Source organism: Propithecus coquereli, unplaced genomic scaffold, assembly GCF_000956105.1.
Source record: "Propithecus coquereli isolate 6110/MARCELLA unplaced genomic scaffold, Pcoq_1.0 Scaffold449, whole genome shotgun sequence".
Classification (NCBI taxonomy): Eukaryota; Metazoa; Chordata; class Mammalia; order Primates; family Indriidae; genus Propithecus; species Propithecus coquereli.
In genome coordinates, this window is record NW_012150274.1 from 401,302 (window position 1) to 426,136 (window position 24,835).

Genomic DNA, 24,835 nt, shown 5'->3' on the forward strand with positions numbered 1-24,835 from the left:
CGGGACGGCAGTGTCCGTCTGTCATCCCTTCATCCTCGGCTCCTGGCGGGGGCAGTGCCAGCGGTAGCCTGTAGCGGTCCCGGTTGCGTGTCCCTGGTGGTCACCGATGCCGAGTGGGTTTCCCGTGCTCAGCAGCTACCGTGAACCTCACCGTGAGGCGTTTCTTCCGATCTTTTGCCCATTTAAAAAAAGTGGGTTTAGGGGTTTCTCACGGCATTTGCGACGAGTCCCTTGTCGAAGTGTGTTTTGCAGACATTCTCCGCTGGCCTGGCTCCCTTTTCATTACCTTAACGCTGTCTCTCGAAGACCGGAGTTTTAAATTTTGATGAAGACCAATTTATTAATATTTTATTTTATAGCTAGTGCTTCTTGTGGCCTGTTCAAGAATCTTTGTTCACCTAAATTCAGAGGATTCTTTTTTTAACGTGTGTGCGTGCGTGTGCTTGCAGAGGTTTTGTGATTTTCACCCGTACGTTTTGGTCGATGGTTCGCTCTGGGTTCATTTCTGCGTGAGGAGTCGGGCAAGGGGCGAGGTTCGTTTCCTTCCACTTGGACGTGTGGTCGTTCCGGCGCCGCGTCCCCGCCGAGTGACCTTCGCGAGACCCAGCGACTGTGCCCAGGTCTGTCCCTGGGTCCTGTCCTGTCCCACTGACCCGTTGTCTGGGCTCGCGCCACACCCCCGTCTGGGCTCCTGGCGCGTTCCGGAGGTCTCGGAGCTGCAAGCGCCGCCGCTTTGCTCTCACGCGGAGTCGTCTACCTCCTCGCCCCGTGCCGTCTGCTGACTTCTGGCTGCCAGGCTGTGAGCGGAGCGTCGGCCGGACTGCGTCGAGTCCGCAGCTCAGCGTGAGAGGCCCCGGCCGCTTCGCGATGTCAGGTCTTCTCGTGTCCCCCAGTTTCTCTCAACGATGGCTTCTAGTGTTTGGTGGATGGGTGTTAATCATGTATGTGACGGCTCTACTGGGACACAATCCACGTGCCCCACCGCTCGCTCATTTAGAATCTAGGATTCGGTGGGTTTTAGTCATTCAGAGCCGTGCCACCATCACCGCGACCCGTAACATTTGTCAGCCCCAAAAGAAGCCTCGTGCCGGGCGGCAGTTACTTCTGTTTCCTGCACGTTCCTCTCAGCCCCGGCAGTCGCCAGTCTGCTTTCTCCATAGATCGTTCTGGGCGTTTCAGGTAAACGGAGTCCTATGACGTGAGGTCTTTGGTGACTGTTTCTTTCATTTGGCATCAGGGGTCATCCACACTGAACAATATGTCAATACTCCATTTTTTTTCCTGCTACATAAAATTCCATTGTGTGTCTACACCCCATTTCATCTATCACTTCGTTAGTGGACAGACATTCGGGGTGTTTCCACTTTTTGGCTGCCATGAACAATGCGGCTATGAACATTGACGTACAAGCTTTGACAGACGTGTTATCATGTGTTTGGCTGACGTGTTATCATGCGTTTGGCTGACGTGTTATCATGTGTTTGGCTGACGTGTTATCATATGTTTGGCTATGCATCTAGGAGTGGAACTGCTGGCATTATATTTTTTTGCACATATATTTTCTTTCCCATATTTTGTTTAATCTGGTGCTTTTGTGAATTATATTGTTTATCATTTGATTTTCCAGTTGTTTGCCACTAGTATGTAGGAATAAATTGATTTTTTTGTCTGTTGACCTTGTGTTCTACAACCGTGCTGCACTTGGTGATTCGTTCTTGTAGCTTTCTGTAAATTCCTTGGAATTTTCTACATGAACCATGTTGCTTACGAATAAAGACAGTTTTGCTGCTTTCTGCCCGGTTTGTGTGGCTCTCTCCACCCAGGCTGGAGTGAGGACATGGAGAAAGCAGACAGAACTTTCTGCCATGTTCTCAGCGTCAGGGAAGCGTTGAGTCGCTCATCATAAGTGCGACGTCAGCCGTGGGTTTTGCATAGACGCCCTTTGTGAGTTTGCGGAAGTTTCCATCCAAGTGATTGTGTGGGTTTCTCCTTAATTTCATTGATTAGGTGAATCGCGTCAGTTGCAGGCCGAAGGTTGAACCACCCTTGCATTCCCGGGATGAACCTCGCCTGGTCATTTTGCTTTGCAGTGTTTATATCGTATGTATGTTGCTGGATTCAGTTTGCTGGTATTTTCTCAAGGAATGCCGTGTCTCTGCTCACGAAGCTTGTTGGTCTGTACTTTTCCTGCAATGTCGTGTCTGGTTTTGGCATCAGGATAGCGCCTTGGGCTCCCTGTGTCACTTTCCGAAAGAGTTTGTGTAAGTTTGATGTCTTTTAAGTGTTTGATAGAATTATTTTACCAACGAAGCCACTTGGGCCTGGAGTGTGTTGCTGTTGTTAATTATGGAAGGTTTTTAATTACCAATTTACTGTAATTACCGGTATTCTTACCAATTACAGTTGACTTTAGACATAGAACTGCTCAGATGCTCCCGTTCATCTTGTTCCAGCCATGGCGACTTTGTCTCTCGTGGCTTTAGTCCCTCGCTGAAGCCGCTTTGGTACTGACGTCCCCGCCGGCTTTTCCGTATTTCGCATCTGCACGGCCTGGGCCCTTTGCATCCTTTCTCATGTCGTCAGGTGCGTTTCTTAGCGACGGGGCGCGTGGTTGAGATTTGCACTGTTACCTGGTCTGACAATCGCCTTTAATGTGGAGTCCTTAGACCGTTTACGTTTGATGTGATTTTCAGCGGTTTCAGGTTTAGGTCTCCCATGTTGCTGTTTATTTTCTCCTTGTCTTCTTTTACCGCGCAGGACTGTATCGAGTGCTTTCTGGTATTGCGTTTCAGTTCCGCTGTGAACTGACCCGTTAGTCATCCCTCCCTCGCACCAGTTGCTCGGCGGTTGCCCTAAGGTCTGTGACTTCCTCAGCCGGCAGCGCCCGCGTGCGCGGCTTAGGGCTCTTGGAACGGCGTGTTTTCACGTTCCTCCCAGATGTTTTACGTCTCCACACGCCGCAAGCCTCGTAACACGTTATTATTTCACCGTGAACAGTCAGTCGCCTTCTTTCCAGGTTTAGTCACTTAACGTTTACCTGCAGTGACAGGTGCTCGTTGGTGCATTTTCTCAGCTTACACAGATGCGGCGAGTAGTCACGTAACCGGCTCCGCCGTCGAGATACAGAACCGCTCATGACTCGGAACCCATCCTGCCCCGGGCGGTCGTTTCTCGTCCCTTCCCGATACCTGGGGACCACTCGTCTGCTTCCGTCATGTGGGTGGATCGTGCGCAGTACCTGCCTGTGGACTCGGAGCGCGTTTGAGGTCCGTGCGCGCTGTTGCGTGTGTTAGCGTCTCATTCTTTTCATTGCTGAGCACGTGGTTTTCCTCTGTGCGGCTGCCCCACAGTTTGCGAACTCACTTGCCGGTTAAAGGACGTTAGGTTTTTAGTAATCGGGCATTCAGCGGCTGTAATATAAACATTTGCACGCACGTTTTTGTGTGCACGCAGGTTTTCACTTCTGCTGGGTAAGTTAACCCAGGAGTAGGGCCGCAGGCCGTGCGGTGAGTGTGTGTCTGACTTTACGGAAACCGCTCGAGCACTTTTCCAGAGCGTCAGTGGTTCTGTCCTTTCATGTGGCAGCCAACAGTGTCCCTGTTCTCATCAGTTCCCGGGCTTTTTCTTGTAGCCATTCCAGTAGGTCTGAAGTATTATTTCATTGTGATTTTAATTCATGCTTTTCTAGGGTCTAATGATGTCGAACATCTTGCATGTGTTTATGTGCCGTCTGTGTATCTGCTTATTTGCGGCTTTGGGTTTAATATTTAGGTCTGTGGCCCATTGCGAGTTAGTTTTTGTGTAAGGTGTGTCTCAGTCCGTTTTGTGGCTAGAACAGAACACCTGAGGCTGGTAACGTACGAAGGAGAGAGGTTTACTGAGCTCACGGCTGTGCGGGCAGGGCGTTCCGGGACCAGGCGCAGCATCCGCTCAGCCGCCGGCGAGCACTTTCGCGCCGTGTCCGCGTGGTGGAGAAGGTGAACGCGGAAGCGGACACTTGCAGAGAGGCAAAACCCGGAGGCATCCTGGCTTTGTGACAACCCACTGGCGAGGAAGCATTCCCGAGAACCAATCAGTCCTCCCCAGAGAGGGAGAAGGGCACCAAGCCAGGAATCAGAAGTCCACCCCGTGACCCAACACCTCCACGTGGGGCTCAAATTTCAGCGTGAACTTTGCTGGGAAAAACTCAAACTACACCAAGGTGGGACGTGTGGGTCAAGGTTTTTCATGTGGATGTCCAATTCAATTTTTACTTAAAGAAATTTTTAAAAGGAAAAAAGAAAAATACATGTTTACCCACATACTGACCTTACCTAGCTCCTCACACTTTGTATAGATTGGAGTTTCTATCTGTGGTCAGTTTCCTTCTGCCTGAGAACTTCCTTTAACATTTCCTATAGTCCTAGTGTTACACTAGTGGCGAATTCTGAAAAATTATAAAAATGTCTTTGTGTCACCTTTAAAAAACATATGGCTTACAGGCCAAGAGCAGTGGCTCACACCTGTAACCCTAACACTTTGGGAAGCTGAGTTGGGAGGATCACTTGAGACCAGGAGTTTGAGATCAGCCTGGACAACATAGTGAGATCCTGCCTCTACAAGAAAGTAGAAAAATTAGGCTGGATGCGGTGGCTCACGCCTGTAATCCTAGCACCCTGGTAGGTCAAGGAGGGAGGATCACTTGAGGTCAGGAGTTCAAGACCCCCCTGAGCAAGAGCAAGACCCTGTCTCTACTAAAAATAGAAAATTAGCAGGCATGGTGATTGCATGCCTGTGATTGCAGCTACTTGGGAGGCTGAGGCAGGAGGATCGGTTGAGCCCAGGAGTTTGAGGCTGCAATGAGCTGTGATGACGCCACTGCACTCTAACCTGGGCAACAAAGCGAGACTCTGTCTCCAAAAAATAAAATAACAACAAACCACAAAAAAGAAAAAACCTGCCTTGTTGAGGGATAGAAGCCATCAGTTTTCCTTGAATAATTTGTCATTTTTGAAGGATATTTTTGCTGGGTATGGAATTCTAGGTTGACAGTTATTTTTTGCTTTCAGTACTTTAAACGTGCCGCACGCTCGTCTTCCGGGTTGCCCGGGAAACCACAGCCTTTCTCGTCTGTGTTTCTCCGTGTCTGTCGTGTCTTCTCAGGGGCTCTTGTCTCTAGTTTTCGGCAACTGGATTATCACATGCTTTTGTTTTCTTCGTGTTTATTCTGCTTAGGGTTCTCTGAGCTTTCTGGACGTATGCATTCATACTTTTTAAAAACCAAATTTGGAATGTTTTTTACCATCACTTCTTAAGATATTTTTGTGCTGCTTCCCCCAGAACCCCAGTTAAACTCTGTGGTCTCTGATTTCTCAGTGCTCAGCTGCCTGGGTCCTCTGTGGGCTTCAGATTGAATAATTTCTATTGTGATTTCTTCACACTCGTGGGTTTTCTTCTCCACAGTTCCTTGCTTTTTGCGTTTCCACGTCTGCCCTCCTGGAGGTCCTGTTTGTGTGTAACGTGCTCACCGTACGTGCAGCACCCGGCGTGAACCTCCGCCAGCTGCCGCCGTCATTTGCTCATTTCTTGGTTTGTTTCCGTTGACTGATTTTGCCCTCAGGATCACCTTTTTGTGCTTCTTCACGTGTCTGTTAATCTTTTGATAGACAGCAGACGCTGTGACTCTTCCACTGTTGGGCAGTTCGCTGTCTTGAGTCTCAGTGGTGTTAACTTGAATTTCGGTAACACTGTTGGGCACCTTTTCGTAGCTCAGGGGCCGCGCGGGCATCCTCCCTTGTGAGGTGCCTTTGGTCCCGCCTTACCCCACAGTGAGTTTTCTGTCTTGTTCTCCACACTCTACACGCTGGGCTGCGAATTGGCGTTATTGTCACACATGCTATAAATGCCTTTCCCGCGGTACAACTTTTCATTTTCTTAATAACAGTTTGGCTGTAGTGAAGTTTATTAATCGTTTTATTAATAGCAGTTTTATATCCCATGTAAAGAAGTTTTTTTCTCACCTCGAGATCATTATGACGTTCCCCTACGTGCTCATAAAAAATGCAGAGACTCGCTTTGTTTTGAAACCATTTCGAACTTGCAGGAAAGCGGAGGGATGAGTACGAGGCGCTCCTGCGCGCCCGTCACGCGGACGCGCTCGTCGGCGGGAAGTTGCCACGTGCGCTTCTTCATTTTTTCCTCTGTACACGTGTAGGTTTTTTCCTAAACCATTGCAGAGTAAGTCGCAGACACTATGCCCCTTCACACCGAAATACTGAGCTTTTCTTACAGAGAAGGACAAGGTTTGAAATTTGAGAGATTTTATCTCCATGCAGCTAGTGTCGCCTGCATTCACACCTCCCCACGCCCCGGCACGGGCCCGTGGCAACGTGGCTTCCTGACCCGTGCGCAATCCGGAGCCATTTCGTGCTTATTCTCTCCGGTCTCCGTGTTGCGCAGAGTTTCTCAGCCTTTGTCTTTCGCGACGCCGCCGACCTTTGCAAGCGCGCGGTTGAGTTGCGTGGAGAAGCCCCGCGGGTTTGTCAGGTTCCACCTCACGGCGGGGCGGGGGCGGGGCGGGGCGTGTGTTGGCCGCGGTCGCGCGGAGGCAGCGTCAGGCCCTTCCCAGCGCTTCCTTCGGAGCCGCGCGACCCTGCTGGGCTCCGTATCGCTGCGGGTACCCCGATGATCCGGCTAAGGTGGGCTCTGCCCGATGAAGTCGCTGTTTTCCCCTCGTGACAAGAGGCCGCGTAAACATCTCGTGCGTTACCGACCTTTCACCCTTTAGTGTTTATGGGGATTCTCGCCTGAACCGTTCCCTGCTCGGATGGTGACAAATAAGGTTATTTCTGTCCCTGCGGCTCCGTCCGTCAGTCAGCCGTCTGCTGTGGACGGCTCCCCCCACTTCCCCACTGACTTATTTTATTCCTCCATTTATTGCTATTATTGGTTTACTGTCACTGTAGAGATTTTTGGTTTTGCTTTTTTTTTTTTTTTAATTTTCTTACTGTCTTATTTAGTGACGTGGTCCAGGTTCATCTCATGCTTTCTGTTCCCCACACTGGAGCCAGTTATTTTTGTGAGGAGTGGGATTTAGAAGCCACAGTCTTGACGCTGGGATTGTTCGTTGCTATTGGGGTGTCCTCGTTTTTACAGCCATCAGAGCTAGGAATGTTTATATTTAAAACTCGTCGGCCAGGCGCAGTGGCTCACGCCTGTGACCCCAGCACTCGGGGAGGCCGAGGCAGGAGGATCACTTGAGCCCGGGAGTCTGAGGCTGCAGTGAGCTGTGACCACTGCACTCCAGCCTGGGTGACGGAGTGAGCCCCGTCCCTAAAAAAGAAAATAAATTTAAAAAAATAAATAAAAATAGAAATGATGAATTTATATGAATATCAATGAGTGTCTCCAAAACCAGTTAGCACCCAAGGTTCTTCCTAGCCTTCCTCTCTTCCCGGTGTGCAGTTTTCTCCGCAGTGGTCACGATGCCAATGATGATGCACGAAAGGCTTTAGGTCAGTGGTACGTCTGGGATGGGCTTCTGGCTGTGCAGTGACGTAGGGCTTGGAGTCACCCTCTCCCCGCTTCCCTTCCCAGCCGACTCTCCCGCCAGCTCTTCCTGGAGACCGTCTTTCCCCCCCGCTGTGGGCCCCTTTGGTGTGTCAGTGTCAGTAAAACGTGCGACTTCACGTCTGGGCTCTACTCCGTTCCGCTGGTCTCTCCGTTGTCCCGGCGCCAATGTGCGTTTTCTTCTCTCCGCAGCGTAAATCTTCTTCGGATGCGCCGCCTGGGCTATCGTCTGCATTTTCATCTGCTTTTCAGAACTAGGTTGTGAAATGCCACCAATGCCACCTGCCGGAACTCGGCCGGGGTCGCGCTGACCCGGTGGAAGGGCGTCCGGCGCGCGGGCGCGGGGAGCCCGCATTCGCTCACCCCCTTTTCCGTCTGTCTTGGGAATACTCTGCAGTCCTCCGCGAGGCTCTTTGTAGATTTCTTCCTAGAAACTCATTTGTTTGTTTAAGTTACATAGTATTCGCCTTTCCTGCTTTCATTGTTGCTCATATAGAGAAACAAATTGGATTATTTTAAAAACCCGTTCCCTTTGCTAAACTTACTTAGCCGCTAACCTGCGGATCCTTTGGGATCTTTTATGTCTATCATCACGTCATCTGCTCACAATGACAATTTTATTTCTTTATTTCTAATCTTAACCTTTCTATTTTCTTTCTTGCCTCATGGAAGTAGCCAGAACTTTTCATACATCCCTGTCCCGTTTCCAAGCTCAGGAAACGCTTTCGCATTTCATCCTTGAGTGGGATGTTCACTCGCGGCCCAACTGTGAACCGTTTTATCAGACTAAGGAAATTTCTTTCATTTCCTAGGTTAAGAGGATTTGTTTTCCTCATAAATAAGTGTTTGAATTTTAACAAAGCTTTTTCTCTAAACACCTGAAGCGGCCGTGTGGTTTCCCTCCTCTGCTCTGTGAACGTGCTTGGCTACACTGACCGCTTTTTCTAACATTGGAGCACACGTGTATTCGTGTATTCACGGAATACATTCCGCCTGGTTGTGGCGTCCTGTCTTTCTATATTCCTCTGAATTCACCTGCTAATATCTTTGTCCCTCTTTGTGAGAAGTCCTCGGTGTTAATCTCCTGGAAGGGGTGGGCAGGAAGGGCAGGTGAGGGCCAGGTGTGCAGCGGAGCCTGGCCAGCCCGGCCTGAGGACCAGAGGTGCCGCAGAGGGCAGAACACTCCTCCGTGGGAGACCTGTCCCACGGCCACCCCTAGGCACAGCGCGTGCAGTGGGGGGCTGGTGTGGCGCCCCAGATCCTGGAAGCAGAGGAGGTGGGAGTTCAGAGCCAGGGCCTTGGGGCAGGGATTGAGGCCGAGCGGGTTGAATCGGCTCAGCGAGTGACCACTGTCTGTGTAGGGTGAGCTCACGCTTTTCTCATTTGCTGGTATTTTCTTTAGGATTTTTGCTCCATGTTCACGAGAGAGATTGCATCCTAATTTTCCCTTAAAGTCTCATGTTTTGATATTAAGGTTATCTGGCCTCACACAATGAATTGAGAATTATATCCTTTAAAGAAAACAATCTGGAACAGTTTGTATGATTCTGTGCTGTTTCTTAAACGTTTGAAAGAATTCACAGGCAAAGCCGTTTGGGTCTGGAGTCCTTTGCAGGGAGATGTTTATTTAGATTCATTTTCTGTAAGGGCTGTAGGAGTTCAGATTTTCTAGTTCTTCTTATGTCAGTTTTGGTGAGTTGTGTTTTTCTGTAAGTTTGTCAGCTTGGTCTAATGCTCAGATGTATTGGCATGAAATTGTTCCAGTATCCTTAAGATCGTCACGTCTGTAGCCGGGTGAGCACGCGATGCCGTGGCAGCTCTGTCCCGTGGCTCATTTTCTACAGCCGGCCAGCGTGGATGTGTGACAGCAGCCACATGTGGTCAGACAGCCTAAAATAGCCACCGTGCGGCCCTTTATACGGCGGAAGTTTGCCACGCCCCATTGCGCGGAGCCTGCACGGGGCAGCGATCATGGTGGCGTTTATTTGTCTTTTCTCTTTCTCCTTCGTTCAGGTCTGCCGCCGAGCTCCGTCATGTTAATGTTGGTCTTTTCAAAGAACCGACTTCTGGATTTTTTTCTTATGTATGTTTCTATTTCAGTTTATTTCTGCTTTCTTTGAGTTTAGTAGGCTGTTTTCCTAGTTTTTGAGATCGATCTGTGGATCACTGACTTCTTAGCCTTTTAAAATAGAGCACTTGGGCCGCGCGTCTCCTGGTCAGCACTGCCCAAGGCAGCACATTTGGACCTGCCGCCTTTTCTTACCGTGCAGACAAACACATAGCAGTGTGTTGCTTCATTTCCAGACCTTTGAGGATTTCTGGTCACCTTTTTGGTTGCGATTTCTAAATCAGCTTCCCTGTGGTCGAGGAACGGACGCAGAGCAGTTCTCAGCTCTGAGACAAGCTCGCTGGGGCTCGTCTCACGCCGCCATGTGTTCCAGGTGCGTGGAAAGAACCGCACTGTTCAGCCCAACAGACTGCGCCGGTGAGGAAGGCGGACCTGTGTGTCCCTCTGTCTCCCCGTGCTGGCTCCGGAGACGCCGTGTTAAAATCTCCAAGTGGGAACGTCCATTTCTCCTTCACCGTCCTCGTTACGGGGGGTGCGTATTAACTTCAGGTTGTTCTGTCTTCCCGTTGCGGCGATGCTGTCACCGTTACGAGGAATTCTTCTTCCGTGCGGGATGCTTCTTGCTCGTGTCTGTGGCCTGGGGTCAGCAGAGCTGCCCGGCGGCCTGGGCCGGTACTCACCTGGTGCCTCTGTTTCCATCTTTTGCTTTCAACCTTTCTCTGTCCTCTTGTTTAAGGTCGTCTCTTGGGTTTCCTTTTTTATCCAGTCTTAACAAACATTAATTTTTAGTTGGGGTATTTCGTCTACTTTCATTTCACGTGATCCCCGACTTTGGGCTGAAGCCACCGTCTGCTGGTCGCTCCCCACCCGTCCCTCTGGGCTCGTGCTGCTCCTCCTTCCCTCCTTTGGGTCAACCGGGTTCAGTTTTGGTTATTCCCCGTACGCGCTTGTTACAGGTTTTCCTACCGCTCTTCCAGGGCGCGGAGATTTCGACATTCTTCTCGACTTAGGATTTTCCTCAAATGGGAGCTTTGTCGCTCCTTCCCTGACACGAGGGCGTCACGTCCTGCCCGCGGTGCTGCTGTGTTTTAGTTCCGGGTGTGCTCTGAGCCCCGCAGACGCGCTGCTGTGTTAAACCGCCGAGCGTTTATCCGCACGTCTGTCCTCCCCATGCGCGTCCGTCTCTCCTGCATCTCACGCGCCTCGTCCCTGAGCCCCGTCCGTCCCTCAGCCCGAGTCCTCTGCCAGTTTGGGGAAATCTCAGCCCTGGCGGCTCCCCGCTGGGGCCCCGGCGGCACCGGCCGTCCCCAGTCCTGCCTGCTCCACGGGTCTTTTCTGCCTCTTCTCTGTTCTGCTGCAGTCTGGATATTCTGTGCTGGATTATTTTCCAGCTCACAAATCTCATCTGCTTTCCTTAACGTCTCCCGAAATCATTCTTTTGCGTTCATTTCCGTTATTGCATTTTAGTAATTTCTAGGATGTGATCCTTTTTATTGATTCTAGTTTTCTGGTGAAATTCTCCACCGCTTACCTGTATTTCTTGCACATAGTAAGGGTAGTTATTTAATTTATTTACTTACTTATGTACTTCAGAGACAGAGTCTTGCTCTGTCGCCCGGGCTGGAGTGCAGTGGCGTCGTCGTAGCCCACTGCAGCCTCCAACTCCTGGGCTCCAGCCATCCTCCCGCCTCAGCCTCCCGAGTAGCTGGGACCACAGGCGCCACCACGCCAGGCTAATTTTTTTTTAATTTTTTTGTAGATGGGGTCTCACTATGTTTCTCAGACTGGAAGAGTAGGTATTTTAAAGTCGATGTCTGTTAATTGTCTGAGCTAATGTCTCTTTGTAAATTGGTTTTTGTCGTTTGGTGCTGGTTTTCTGGTATTCCTGGCACTTCCCTATTGATTGCTGGACGTTGTTTAAAAACATTTTAGAAGCTGTAAGCAGCGCTACTCCAAGCAGGGTCTGGGGACCGTTGGTTGAAGATCTTCAACAAGAGGGAGCTGACTCTGCCCAGCAGTGCTGGGCACGGCCTCGGGTCCGGGCTGGGTGTGTTTGATCTGCCCCACCGAGGCCAGGGCCATTTCTGGGTCTCAGCCGAAAGCCTGGGGTTCCCCAGAACTCCTCCTCTTGGCAGGCCCTGAAATCTAATTTTGTCTCCCCAATATGTGAGACACCAAATTCTAGACTTCATTGTTGTGAGTTTCTTGGCAGTTGTTTGTTCTGAATCTCAGCCCACATACGTAGGTGCTTAGTCGTCAGCAGTACCCCCAGGGAAAGTTGCTAGGTTGCACCCAAGACCCCGGTTCCGATCTTGGCTCCTCCAGTCTCCCAGCTCCGGGATCCGCCTCTGGCTGCTCAACCCCGTGGCTGGGGCTCCCTCGCCTCAGGCTCTTGGCCGTTCAAGTCCTGGCTACCTCAGCATTTAAACAAAAACCCAGCGTTTAGGGTTGTCTTTGGTGAAGGGGTTGGTCAGATGTCGGCCCCTCCCTCGCAGCCGCAGGGGGGTGTCTGGAGTGCTGTGCATGGTGAACGTATTTTGCACGGCAAATGTGTGCTCACTGCCCTAAAGACTGGAAAAAGGCCATGGAGTGAGAAGCCATGCTACCGTGGGCACACGCAGCTGGCCCCGTGTCTGGGGTGCTCCGTCTGTGTCTGACGCACGTGCACGCGTGTGCCTACGTGTGATGTTGCTGCAGCCCTGCACCTTGCTCTTGGTTTGTTCTGAAGTGTCCCAGTCATCGTTCTCAGACACACAGAGCTCTGCCACTACTGACTGTGCCACTTGGCGTGGTGCCTGGGCCTGGTCCAGTTGGGAGGAGCCCAGGGGCCGGATCGCCCAGGAGTCCCCGGTGTTCTGAGAGCTGAGCCGGGAGGAAAAGCGGAGCAGCGTGGGGCCGTCAGTGGGTCCCGGTGGCCTGGCCGCAGGACTGTGTGGGCTGTGGGTGCTGGACGCGAGCCCCCTGGGGCACTGTCAAGGCTTGACCTCCTGCCAGCCCCGGTGCCCCCCGCAGCTGTGTCCATGTGCCCCTTCTGTCCCCGCTGGGGGAGTCCCCAGGGTGGGAGGTGGGCACAGACCCTGACTTTAAATTTCTGCGCCCACCTCTGTCTGTCCTTCCCCTGGCTTCCCTGCCGGGCTTTCGCTATTCGTGTCCGACACGTGGCCCCTCAGTGGTTCTGAGATGTGTTATTTCCCCTATGTTTCAGTGGTGTATCGTGGCTAAACTGGTGGCGTTTCTGTCCTTTGGCACATGAAGGAGTGATGTGTGGTCATCAGTGGCTTCTTTGCTTCCACCGAACACAGCGTGTTGAAGTCACTTTGGGCCTTTCTGGAACAAGGCAGAGCCCACGTGGGCGGCAGAGGCACTGCCCCCACCCAGTGCTGCTGGTGACAAGGCCACGTCCCGGGGACACGGACCAGCAGGTGGTCCCCTGCACAGCCGGGAACACTGGCCTGGAAGAGACTCACCAGCCAGTGGGCAGAGAGCTAGGAGCACGGACCCCACCTGAGGCTGAGTGCGGGAGGCAGTGGCGCCAGGGAGGACAGGTGTCTGAAGTGGCGTCGACCACACCAGACGCCACGTCCACACACAGTGGCCCTGCTGCTGCCCCAGGCTCTGGCCGTCAGGAAAGCAGGCACGGCCCTGGCCTGGTAGGAGGGTGTGGCGCGCACAGGCGCCTGTCGTAGGCGGCAGGACACAGCCCTGTGGGGAGGGCAGGGGCTGTGTTCCTCCTGGCTCCCTGGTGCATGCGGGGCTCCCCTCGTGCCTCACACGGGGCCCCCGTCCTGGGAGTGTCCCCAGCCCGCCTGGCTCCCCGTCTGTGATCTCCCCCGTGACGTCAACCCCCCACGACATCCCCGCATCCCTCCCACCTGGTTGTCCCTATGCACTGTTGGGTCCTTCGCGGGTGTGGCCCTGTCCAGGTTTCACCAGGGGGGCAGCTGCAGAGGCGGGGGAAGGGCGCCTGCCGATGGGCCACAAGTCGCGTGTCTGTGCTGGGCAAGCAGAGTGGGCCGGGAAGGGCCGGGCGGCCACCTGGGCACAGGTGTTGTGTGACCCGACCTTCCATGACACAGACAGCTTCATCCCTAAATCCCTCCAGTAGCCGTCCACACCCCGACTCCGGCAGCCCCGGGTCTGTCCTTGTCCCTCTGGTTTTGTCTTTCGGAGGATGTTGGACGGAGTCGTACGCCGGTGTGTAGCCGTGGAGGCGCGTCGTCTGTGCAGCAGGAAGAACGTGAGACTCATCCAGGTCGTGTGTCAATAGTTTGTCCCTTTTGTCGCTGAACAGTGACCGTCGTGTGGATGGTTCTCGGGGGATTTACCCGCTCTCCTGCAGCAGGACGCTTGGGCTGCTTCCGGTCTGGGGCGTTTGTGCATGTGAACATTCTGTGCAGCTGCCGGTCCAGGACTGGTACCCGGTCCGTGGCCTGTTAGGAACCGGCTGCACAGCAGGAGGCGAGCGGCAGGTGCGCAAGCGAAGCTTCGTCTGTACGTACAGCCGCCCCCAGCCTCGCGTCACCGAGAGTCTCGCAGGAGCACGGACCGCGCCGTAAACTGCTCCCCGTGAGAATCCGATGCCTGATGCTCCGTGAGCGCTGGGGAGCGGCTGCGAGTACAGAGAGGTCTGACCACACGATAAACGTGATCGCTTGAATCGTCCCCAGCCCCGTCCGTGGAAAGTGTCTTCCACGAAACCGGTCCCTGATGCCGAAAAGGTTGGTGGCCGCTGCTACACAGGGTTCTCTGTGGAGATAACTTCTCCTTTCTCCTTTCTCCTTTCTCCTTTCTCCCGGGTCGGTACCTAGAAGTGTAGCTGCTGGGTCATGTGCTACGCGTATGTTTGCCTTGGCAAGAAACCGCCGAGCTGCTTGCAGAGTGGCGGTGCCCTTTCGCCTTCTTACCGGCACACGGGGACGCGCCGGTGTTCCGCGCCTGGCCAGCATTTGGTGTCGCCAGTGCCTGTACGTTCAGCCACAGAGCGAGCTGGTGCTTCGCCGCGGCTCTCGTCTGCGTCGCGCAGGTGCGATGCGCTGAGCATCCTCTCGTGCTAATTTTCCATCTGCGGTCGCTGGCGAAGGGTCTGCTCGAATCCTTTGCCCATTCTTGAAACGGGATCGTTTGGTTTTCACCGTGCGGCTGTGAGAGTTCTGTGCGTCTGCCAGATCCCGGTCCTGTCAGAGACGTGGCTCGCGGCTGCTTTCTCTGGCCTGACAGCCTCTCATCCTCTTGCACGGACCGCAGCTCCGTCTCGGTGAAGCCTGGTGCCAGTTGTTCCCGTTGGGGGCTGTGCTTCTGCGGTCCTGTCCAAGCTTCTAGATTAACCAAGATATTCTGCTGTTTTCTCCTAGAAGTTGTATAGCTTTGCGTTTTACATTTGGGTCCGTGGCCCATTTTTGTGCAAGCATGAGTGGATTGCAGCGGCTTGGTTCTGGCCCCTGCGTGTGGGTGGCCGGCCCGTGCCGCCCAGGGGACTGGATGCACGGGCTCCTCGGGCTCCTGGCGGCCTGCTGAGCCACGCCGCGGAGCTGCGTGTCCCCCAGTGCCTGCACCACGTGGTCTCGGCTACTGCAGCTCGACAGGAAGTGAAAATCAGCGTGAGTCAGCACTTTCCCCATCAGTCTGGATTGAAGCTGTGCACTCCACACACCTGGGGACTGGAGGTGCATTTGCTGACTCTGCATTTTAGCAAACGGCAGGTGCTGTCATGGAGGGCCCCCTGGCCCCCTGCAGAAGCGGCTGCGTTGGCACGGGATGCCTTGTGGGCCCCCGCTGGGGCTGCCTGTGCCAGTGGCGCCCCTGGGTGAGTCCCCAGGGACACGCTCCACGTCTGGGACTTCCTGCCAGGGTAGTGTCCCGTGGGGCAGGGTCTTGGCATGTTTGCGGGGGATGGTCTGGAGCCCCCTTCACGGCCAGTCAGTGACCAGGGAGGTTGAGAAGGGTCGGGGCCGAGGCCCGCGGGACCTGGTTCCCCTCCAGGCCTGCGTGACCTCCTCACGCTCATTCTTTTTTCTTTTTAAAAACTTTATTATGGTGAAATACGCAGAGTATAAAACAGACTGTTCAAATCGTTCCTAAGTGCGCAGTCAGTGGCGTTGAGCACGTTCAGTGCTGTGCAGCCATCACCCCCATCCATCTCCGGAACTTTCCGTCTTCCCGGCCTGACACTCTGTCCCATGAAATGTTGACACCCCAATCCTGGCACCTGCTGTCCCCGTGCTTCTCTCTGGACCTGAGGGCCCTGCCTGTGGCATCCGTGGGCTCTGCCTCCCCTGGGTCTCTGCCCACGTGGCTCAGAGGGGCTCCTTCCAGATCCCAGGTCGGGTCCCCTGACCAGGATGCCTTGTGTGCTTCGGCCGGCGTGACCAAGGGAGCTGCCTGCTCGCCTGCCCTGGGTGGCCCCACATGCCTGGACCAGCTGCTGTTCCAGAACTTTCCATTGTGACGGGGACTCACCCCTCTGCATTGAGAGCAGTTACTTACAGGTCCACACAACAGTTAATTGCTCTTTCTCGAACTTTTCACCCGATGTCACGTGCCGAGACGTGCAAGCCACGATCCTGGAATCCAAGTCCATCGAGGGGCCGGTGGTGGCAGAGGTGGCTGGTCCCAGGGTGACTCTGAGACCCAGGCCCGGGAGGGACCCGGTGTCCTGGGCAGGAGCCTGTTCCCGGCTCGCGGCCCAGAGGGGCTCCCGCCACCCTCGGGATTGTGTCTGTGGTCAGAACAGCCCGTCCGCTGCCCTCCAGGGACGCGCTGTCCCACCAACCTGTGAACAAGTCTCTCTGAGTTTCTTCAAAGCCCGGTTGTCACTGGGCCCCTGAAGCTCAGCTCCTGCCCGGGGACTGGCCGGGCAAGGGGCGGCGCGTGGAGAATTCGGAGCACCTTTGCGGATGAGCTACAACTCGGCCGGGGTATTTTTAGCCGCGGCACATCCAGCGCACGGCAGATCCAGCACACGCAGGGCAGAAATAGAAGAGGTTTTTTTGGCTGTTCTGGTGCTGACGGTCTCTGGCTCCCGGGGAGCCGGGCTGGGGCTGCGGAGGGGCGCGCAGCGCAAACAACTTCTGCTGTTGAGAAAAACATCTCAAGACGGTGCTGGTGAGGGAGTATTTCTGTTGGCGCACTCTCTTTATGTAAATGCCACGCTCGCTGGCTGCTCATTTGCATGTGTAATCACAGCAGGCTGTGCTGGGGGTGGGGCCCGTAATTATGTTTTAAAATATCACCCGGATTGTTTTTGCTGTGTTCCCTGCGCCCCGGGAACTCTGGGCTTCAAAGGTTCTCCGTTGCTCTGCCCGGACGGGAAATGCCCGTGCTGCGCCGGTGGCGGTGGCCTCTGTCCTCGTCTTGCTTGCCGCGGCCTCCACCCCTCCACCAGGTGTCTGTCAACTTGGGACGCTGGGGGCAGGGCGGGGTCAGCTCTGCTGTGATTCCAGATACACGGTGGGGGCCAGAGCTGCAGGGGGTCCCAGCACCCCCACCCCACCCAGTCCTCAGGCCTGGAACCGACCCTGCCTCCTCCGCGTGGCTCTCGCCGTGGATTCCGACTTGTGGGGTCACCGCAGTAGCCCAGATGTTGGCCCTCTGGGGCTCCCCCACGGGAGTGAAGATAACTTGGGTGAATTCCTGCCCCGACCCTTTCCTGCCAACCTCCGTCGTGAGCCCCCCGACACCCCCATGCCCCAGGTAGCTGCCCCCGCTGAGAAGTTTTCCTGTGACTCCCTGAGGCGGGGCCAGGACACAGCAGGACAGGGGTGCTGGCCTAGCCTGGGTGGCAGGTGCACCTGCCTCCGACTGTCTTAGGGCAGCTACAGGGCAGGGTCTGGTCTGAGCCACCCCCCCGAGCCTTCTGGACGGGCGTCCTGGCACCAGGACATCCTGCGGGCCACCCCCTCCACCCAGGGGCTCCCAACCCCACTGGGGCTGTGAAAAGCACCTCCTGCCACTCTTGGGGAGCTAGACCCAATCCTGGGTGGCCGTCGAGCCACTGGAGGACCTGTTCCTACCGGCAGAGCTCTCTCTGGGCCCCGGGTCGGGGGCGGGACGGCGCTCACTGGGTGGTGCGGGGGCCTCCCCCAGAGCAGGTGTGGTGCCTTAACGAGGACAGCTGACTGGGAGAGGAGCCCCTCCCAGCCCTCATCGCGTGCGGTGGGGACACAGGGGTGAGGGAGGCAACCACGTGGGCAGCCTGCCAGGCTCGTGGTGAGTGCAGGGCTGGTGGCCGCGTGGCATGTGGGAGCCGAGGGGCTGCTCCGGGGAGCTGGGCTTCACCCTGGAGCCCTGCTGGCCCTGTGCAGGCCCCGAGTGAGGTCACAGCCTGTGAGGCCTCCTGGGACTCGGGGCAGGAGGGGCAGCGGGGAAACAGGCGGCCCACGCGGTGCTGGGCAGGGTTTGGGGGCAGGACCACGTCTCCTCACAGCGCCCAGCGCGAGCCGAGTGTCCGGCAATGGTCGAGGCACGAGTGGGGTCTGGGCCCTGGCCCCCTGGGAGCCCTAGAGTGGACCCCTCAGCCCCACTGTAGTGGGTCCTGCTAGGTCAGGAGGGGACCGAGGGCAGGGCTGGCAGGTGGCCTGTGGAGCTCTCGGGGTCACAGCAGCAGCGCCAGCTGGCCACTTGGCACGGGGACGTCGAGGGGACTGTCTGGGAGCAGAGCTGCGGGCACAGGCTGGCGCAGCTGCGGGTTCGGGACCCGGACTGTCGTCCGTCCCCAGCAGTGGAGTGTTGGGAACATCCCCAGGTGGCCAGGAGGGCTGCCCCCGGCGACACTCTCTGCCCGTTGTTGACAAACGTTTATGAGGCTGCTCCTCCTGCCAGCCTGGCGAGGTCGAGGGGCTGTGTCCTTGGGCGTGCCAGGGCCCCCACGTCCCCTCCCCGGTGACACAGCTGGCCATGCCCGGCTGTCTCTGGCATGGGGCTGTTTCAAGGAGAGAGCCGGGGCAGCGGTACCTGGGACCCTTTCTAGCTCCCAGCCTCCCCTCTGCCCAAAGTTTCCTGGCAGCGCGGGGGCCGCCCCGCCTGGCTGAACCCCGTCTGCAGGCCCTGCTGTGCCAGCCCCACCTCCAGCCTCGATGCCACCACCAGGCTGTCCCCCGCCCTACCCTTTGCACGTGCACTCTCCTCCCTGCCAGCCTCAGCCCCAGTCCAGGCCAGCTTGGGTGGACGCCTCCTGGGCTCAGCCACTGGTGCCCAGCCTGGGCGGGCACCGCTCCCTGCGTCCTCTGCTCACTCCACACTGGAGCTTCCCTGCCAGGGCAGGGCCAGGGGCAGGAGGGCCCCGAGTGGGCAGAGGGGGCGGCTGGGGCGGGTCTGGCCGGGCCCCGGGAGCGTGCAGGGCTCAGCCTGCCCGCGGTCGCCCCTCACCGAGTTACTTCTGGGCCTGCAGTGCAAGAGAAGCCGGAGCCGGTGCCGCTGGAGAGCCGCTCCTGCGTCCTCATCCGCCGCGACCTGGTGGCCCTGCCCGCCAGCCTCATCAGCCAGATCGGATACCGCTGCCACCCCAAGCTCTACTCCGAGGGGGACCCTGGTGAGAAGCTGGAGCTGGTGGCAGGTGAGGCCGCGTCCCACCCGCCTATTGTATGCAAATGTCCTCGCTCATTTACTTTTTTTCAGAGCCATGAACAATGTACTCATCACCAATTAGTCAAAAAAAAAGGATAGAACATCTTAAATTTCCTCTAATTTCCTTTTAGAAGAATGTGTCATTAAGAGGAGTTATTCAATTGAATTAATTTGGCATTTTAATTGAGTCCCCTGGGCTGGGGCTCCTGGTTGGCAGGGGCTGCAATCACGTGTTTTAATTTAGGTCGCGGTGAGACCACGCCGTGCACAGTCTACCAGCCCCTGCCCCAAGCATCCAATTGCCACATGGGGGTGACAGCCGGGTTCCAAACGGCAGCGCAGAAATGCAGTTCTGAGCAGACACACGGGCCCGCCAGGCCTGTGCCCGTCCGAAGGTTTATCTTCCAGGTGTTGGGACTGCGGCTCCTTGTGGGTCTTGAAGGCCGCTCAACAGAAAGATGAAACTTAACATGTGGTCACCCTCCTCAGTGACGCTCGAGCCGTTTTCTGGTCATTCTTCCCCTCGGTTTGCCGAGAAGTCCCAACCCCAGCTGGGCAGGCCCCTCGGGCCCGGCCTTGGCCCCAGCGCCCAGCGCCCTCCTGGGCCGCCCGCCCTGCCCCTGCCCCGCGCCCTACTCGGCCAGTCCCTGGGCGGTGTCTCAGGCACCCCGGGTGCGGTCCCCTCTGCTGGGAGCCCCGCCTGGGGCCACCCTCAGCCTGTGGGGCCTTCCGTCCTGCAGGAGGGCAGCTTCCTGGGCCACCTGGCCAGCAGGGTGGGGCTGTGGTGGCTCGTCAGGCCAGGTGGGTTCCTGGGGGCCGGTCGCCGTGTAGCTGTCGCCAGAGCGACGACCTCCGTGGGGACCAGTCGGCCCTGAGGCTGCCACACCGAGGGTCCCCTGACAAGAGCAAGGTCCTCATATCTTCCCTCGGGCCAGCCCTCCAGAAAGAGCGCGATGGAAGGGTTCCGGGTGTGGTCTGCGAGAAATCCAAGGATAGAGGAGGAGTCAGACAAGACAAAGTTTCCAGAGCCCCTGAGCGCTGGGCGGGTTTCCTTGTGCCCGCCACGCTGCATTCACACTGTGCCTTCCTTTAAGGAGTGGGGCAGCCTTCCGGCGGTTTCCAAAGCTCCCTTTCCAGACAGCGACGTCCCCTTTGTTCCTCGCGGGGTCTGATGCTGCTGTGGGTTCAGTCCCTTGGTCACCTCGCCCTGGCAGGGCACTCGGGCGGGCACTTCCCCGGGGGGCATGACCCCGGCTGCCTGCCCCGCGCTGTTTCCCCTGTGAAGCACCCAGGGGAGGTCAGTGCTGGGCCCACGGGGGCCGCAGCCAGACCCCCGGTCCGGCCGAGACTCTTTGCATCTGGGCCGAGACAGAGCGGCGAGGCCAGAGTGTTTCCCAAGCCAGGGCCAGGGGCGGCCCCTGGAAGTGTGTTCCCAGAAGGTGGCCGAGGCCGGGGCGGCTACCTCCAGCTGACAGGGCCTCAGCACAGCAAGGACAGCTGGGAGGTTGGGACTCCTTGGGGGCAGGGGGTGGCCACTGTGGTTTTGTTTGTGGCTGGGGGTCTGCTGGGCCGTGGCCTTGGCCGTGGCACGTCCTTGTGACCAGCAGGCAGGAGAGGAGATTGCTTCTCCCAAAAACAGGCCCCAGAGGTCCCCAGCCCGGCCCCCCGCCCACCTGCCGTGGCCCTAGCACACCTGTCCCTCCCCCGGGAAGGTCGTGAGCCCTGCGTTTCCGAGGCGAACTCAAGGCCTCACCCTCTCGTGTTTGGCGACCGCAGGCTCCGGAGTGTACATCACGCGTGGCCAGCTGATGAACTGCCACCTCTGCGCGGGGGTGAAGCACAAAGTGCTGCTGCGGAGGCTCCTGGCCACCTTCTTTGACAGGTGGGTCGGGGGGTGGATGGCGGAAGGTTCCAGTCTCCTCTGGCTGCGAGCTTCAGCGCTCAAGGCCCTCGCGTGCTCCTGACTCCCCAGCGCCTGGGATGTGGGAGGCCCTGGGAAGGGCGTAGACTAGGACTCGGGTCTCGGGGGGCGTCTCCCCAAGGGCCTGTGCGCCCCGAGGTGAAGAGCCGCGCTTACTCCGTCGCACGAAGGGTCAGCAGCACCGTCCCCAGGGCGAAGCAGCCTGCTCAGATGCCGGGGTCCTCGCGGACACGGCTAAGACTGACCCTGTCATCTTCCCGACCCCGAGCCTGGGGGGCTTTTCCTTCATCCCTTGGAGGGGGGCTGCACCTGCTCCTACCCTGGGCCCATGTTCCCTGGGACACACCGGCCGGGTGCCCTCCTGCCGGGTGGACGCAAAGGCCGCGGGGCAGGCAAGCTGTCGCTCTGGCCCGGCCCGGCCACCTCACCCGCCCCTGCCCCGTCTCTCTGCAGGAACACGCTCGCCAACAGCTGTGGCACCGGCATCCGCTCGTCCACCAGCGACCCGAGCCGCAAGCCGCTGGACAGCCGCGTCCTGAACGCTGTGAAACGTGAGGGCCTGGGGTCGGCGGGGCGGGGTCGCTGGGGTCAGGTGCCTGCGGAGGAAGGCTGGATGGGCCCAAGGGGAGTTGCGGCCACGCAGGGTGCCAGAGGCGGCCGCGGGATGGGGGCGGGGAGAGGAGGCAAAGAGAGCAGCTCTGGCAGCTCTGGCAGCCAGGTCTCGAGGTGTTAACGTTCTTGGTAGGTTTCCAAGTGTGATGAATTCAGCTGCGAAACTATTTTAATATGTGAAATAGATCTAATTTTCCTTTTTGAACAAAACCCCTTATTTACATTTCGCAGTTATTTTGAGGCTGTGCCATCTGTTCGGCCGGCTTCTGCCTCCAGCTCCTGGGCACGCGGGCGGGGCCCAGCCCGTGGCGGGGCAGACGCCTGCCCCGTGCCCCCGGCGTGGGAGAGGCCGCCTGCTGCCCGCACGGCTGGGCCGGCCAAGACCTCGGCCTCCTAGGCTGTCGGCTCAAGAAACACTGTCTTACTTTCTTGCTTAAAACAACCCTCGTGAGGCTCATTCTGTTTTAAAGCAAAAGTGGGGCCTTTGCAGCCGGTGAGCGCAGCCCCGAAGCGCCGGGGGCGGGGGGCGGGGTGAGGCTGGCACTGCCCCTGGGGACCTGCCTCCGGCTTTGGTGCCATCTGGAGAATCAGGCCCAGCCTTGGTCCGGCTCCCATGGACAAGGGAGGAGAGTGCTTTTAGTCGATGACAGCGGCAGCTATCTGTCACTCACTTCCTCCAGGATGGGGACGGGGACAGGGCAGAGTCTCTACAGGCTCGGTCCTTGCCCACTCCTGTGCGAGGACCCTCTGATCAGCCCCAATTTGCAGGAGAAGGTGGGGAGGCCAGGAGAGGCTAAAAACAGGTGGGCCGGCGGCCAGGGCTGCCGGACCTGCCCGTGGGGGGCCACCGGTCTCCAGCGGCCTGGCCCCAGGACTGGCCACTCCAGCACACAGGCCCCGGCCCTGAGGCTGGTCCAGGGCGTCTTGGTCCCGTGGCCCCGCAGGAGGGGTGGGCCGAGCAGGGGCAGGCGGCCATGCTCACGCCGCGCTCTCTGCCGCCCCGTCCCTGCAGTGTACTGTCAGAACTTCGCCCCCAGCTTCAAGGAGAGCGAGATGAACGTGATCGCCGCGGACATGTGCACCAACGCCCGCCGGGTCCGCAAGCGCTGGCTGCCCAAGATCAAGTCCATGCTGCCGGAGGGCGTAGAGATGTACCGCACGGTCATGGGCGCCTCGGCCGCCGGCGTGCCCCTCGACCCCGAGTTCCCGCCTGCGGCGGCACAGGTGTTCGAGCAGCGCATTTACGCCGAGCGGCGGAGCGACACGGCCACCATCGTGGCGCTGAGAACTGACGCCGTGAATGTCGACCTGAGTGCCGCCAACCCTGCCTTTGAGGCCGGCGAGGAGGTGGACGGGGCCGGCTCGGTCATCCAGGAGGTGGCCGCCCCTGAGCCGCTGCCCGCCGACGGCCAGAGCCCTCCGCCGCCCTTCGAGCAGGGCAGCGCCAGCTCCAGCAGGCCCCAGACGCCGGCCGCCACGGCCAGGAGGCCAGAGGGCGCCTACGCGGGGACTTTGTAAGAGGAGCCGGGCGCCGCGCGAGGGACCGAGTACTAGAGCTGCTTGCATGCGTTACTAATACAAACCAATGTGATCAAGCCACTTACCTACTGAACTGCTACTGTTGCCTGAGAAAAATGTGATTTTTATTCTGCTTGTATTTAAAATTGATGAAGGAAACAAATGCATTCATTATACTGTAAACACTTAGGCCTCTGGGGACCTAGTTGCAGAGCCCCGGGGTTCCCTTTTGATATCCGCGAGGTTAGTCTCCAAGCTGTAGCTCCCCGCTCCTCCGGGAGGGGTCAAGAGGCTGCCAGGCCCCTGGTGCCCACTCTGCCCCCCTCGCCACCCTGAAGCCAGAGCTGGGGCCAGTGGTGGCCTGTGGCTGGGCTGTGCCTCCCGTGACACTCTGCTCCTTCCCGGGGCCCCCTCTGGGCGGTGGGCAGGGCTGTGGCCCAGGGGCCAAACTCCTTATTTTCCTTCTTCCTGAGACTCAGAGGCCAAGCCCACCGGGTCCTCCACCTGTGTGGGGCGCGTGTGCGCTGGCGTGTGCAGGCGTGCGAGCAGGCGGGGGGCCGCGGTAAGGGTGCAGCAGTGGCTGTGGCCGGTCACTCGGGGGTGGACGCAGGGTGCTTGCCCAGCTCCCCACGCACCGTCCTTGCCCTGCTAGACCCTCTCGGCTCTGCGGCCCCTTGGTCCACCGGCCCCGCGGTGGACGTGCGCGGCTGATGTGGCCACACCACCCGCTGCCTCCTCTGCCACTTTGGGATTATGCTTGTCTGTCTTTTTGTTTTTGCAATTTAGGTCTGCTTCATATATTGTTTGGAAATTGTCAGACCCAACAGAGCAAAAAACTGGGGAGGGATGGGTGTCCCTGTGCCCAGCCCACCATGGCTTGGGGCAGGTCACCTATGGTGGGCAGGTGCATGCCATGCCCCCAGACCGGGCCAGGGTCCACCCAACCCCAGTGGGGGCGGAGGAGTCCAAGGAAGTGCAGCCAGGACGTGTGGAGGCCGAGCTCAGGGCCAGCCTCAGGAAGGAGGGGCTCTGCAGGGGCAGGAGGCCGCCACGCCTTGGGGCGCCCAGCCTGCAGGTGGGCGGGCACAGGCCCGGGCTGGTGTGGTTTGCAGGTGTGGACACCGCAAGGGGACCAGGGATGTACGTGGTCGGGGGGGGCCCGGGGAGGAGGGCTGGCCTGCTGGAGGCTGGAGTGCTCACTGTGAAGTTGAAGTATTGTTTCCTAAGTGGTGAGGGTCACAGGTGGTGTGAGCTGCGGGTGTGGCCACTTGCCCAGGTGCCTTTGTCCTTGTCGGGGGGGCTGCCTGCCTTCAGTGACACAGGCAGGTCCCCAGGTGTGGCCAAAGGACCCTCCCAGGTCGTGAAGGGTCTGCTGCTCCCCTCTGCCCCCAGCCCACCCGGAACCCGGCCCCGCACAGGGCACAGGCTGGACGGGCCTGGCTCAGCGCAGTGCACCAGCCCAGCACGGGCCCCGAGGCTGAGGCCCCGCAGCGAGGGGCCATGTGCTTGTGCCCTGGTGTGGGGACCGCGTGTGCTGACACTGCCCTCCCTGTGTGGAGAGGCCTTGGGGACCCTCCCGTGGGGGCTCCTTCCTGCTCTGCACCCAG

The 24,835-nt window shown here is 57.7% G+C and overlaps 1 protein-coding gene across 1 annotated transcript in view; it reads left to right on the plus strand.

Annotated features, from left to right (window-relative positions):
- The window catches only part of NACC2 (NACC family member 2, BEN and BTB (POZ) domain containing), a 28,654-nt gene extending 5,252 nt beyond the window's left edge, over positions 1 to 23,402 (plus strand). Inside the window, exons 2-5 of the mRNA XM_012654833.1 lie at positions 19,002 to 19,166; positions 20,954 to 21,059; positions 21,552 to 21,649; positions 22,723 to 23,402. Coding sequence (XP_012510287.1) covers positions 19,002 to 19,166; positions 20,954 to 21,059; positions 21,552 to 21,649; positions 22,723 to 23,228 — 875 coding nt within the window. The 3' untranslated portion in view covers positions 23,229 to 23,402. The remainder of the gene's footprint in view (positions 1 to 19,001; positions 19,167 to 20,953; positions 21,060 to 21,551; positions 21,650 to 22,722) is intronic.
- The last annotated feature ends 1,433 nt before the right edge of the window (positions 23,403 to 24,835 follow it).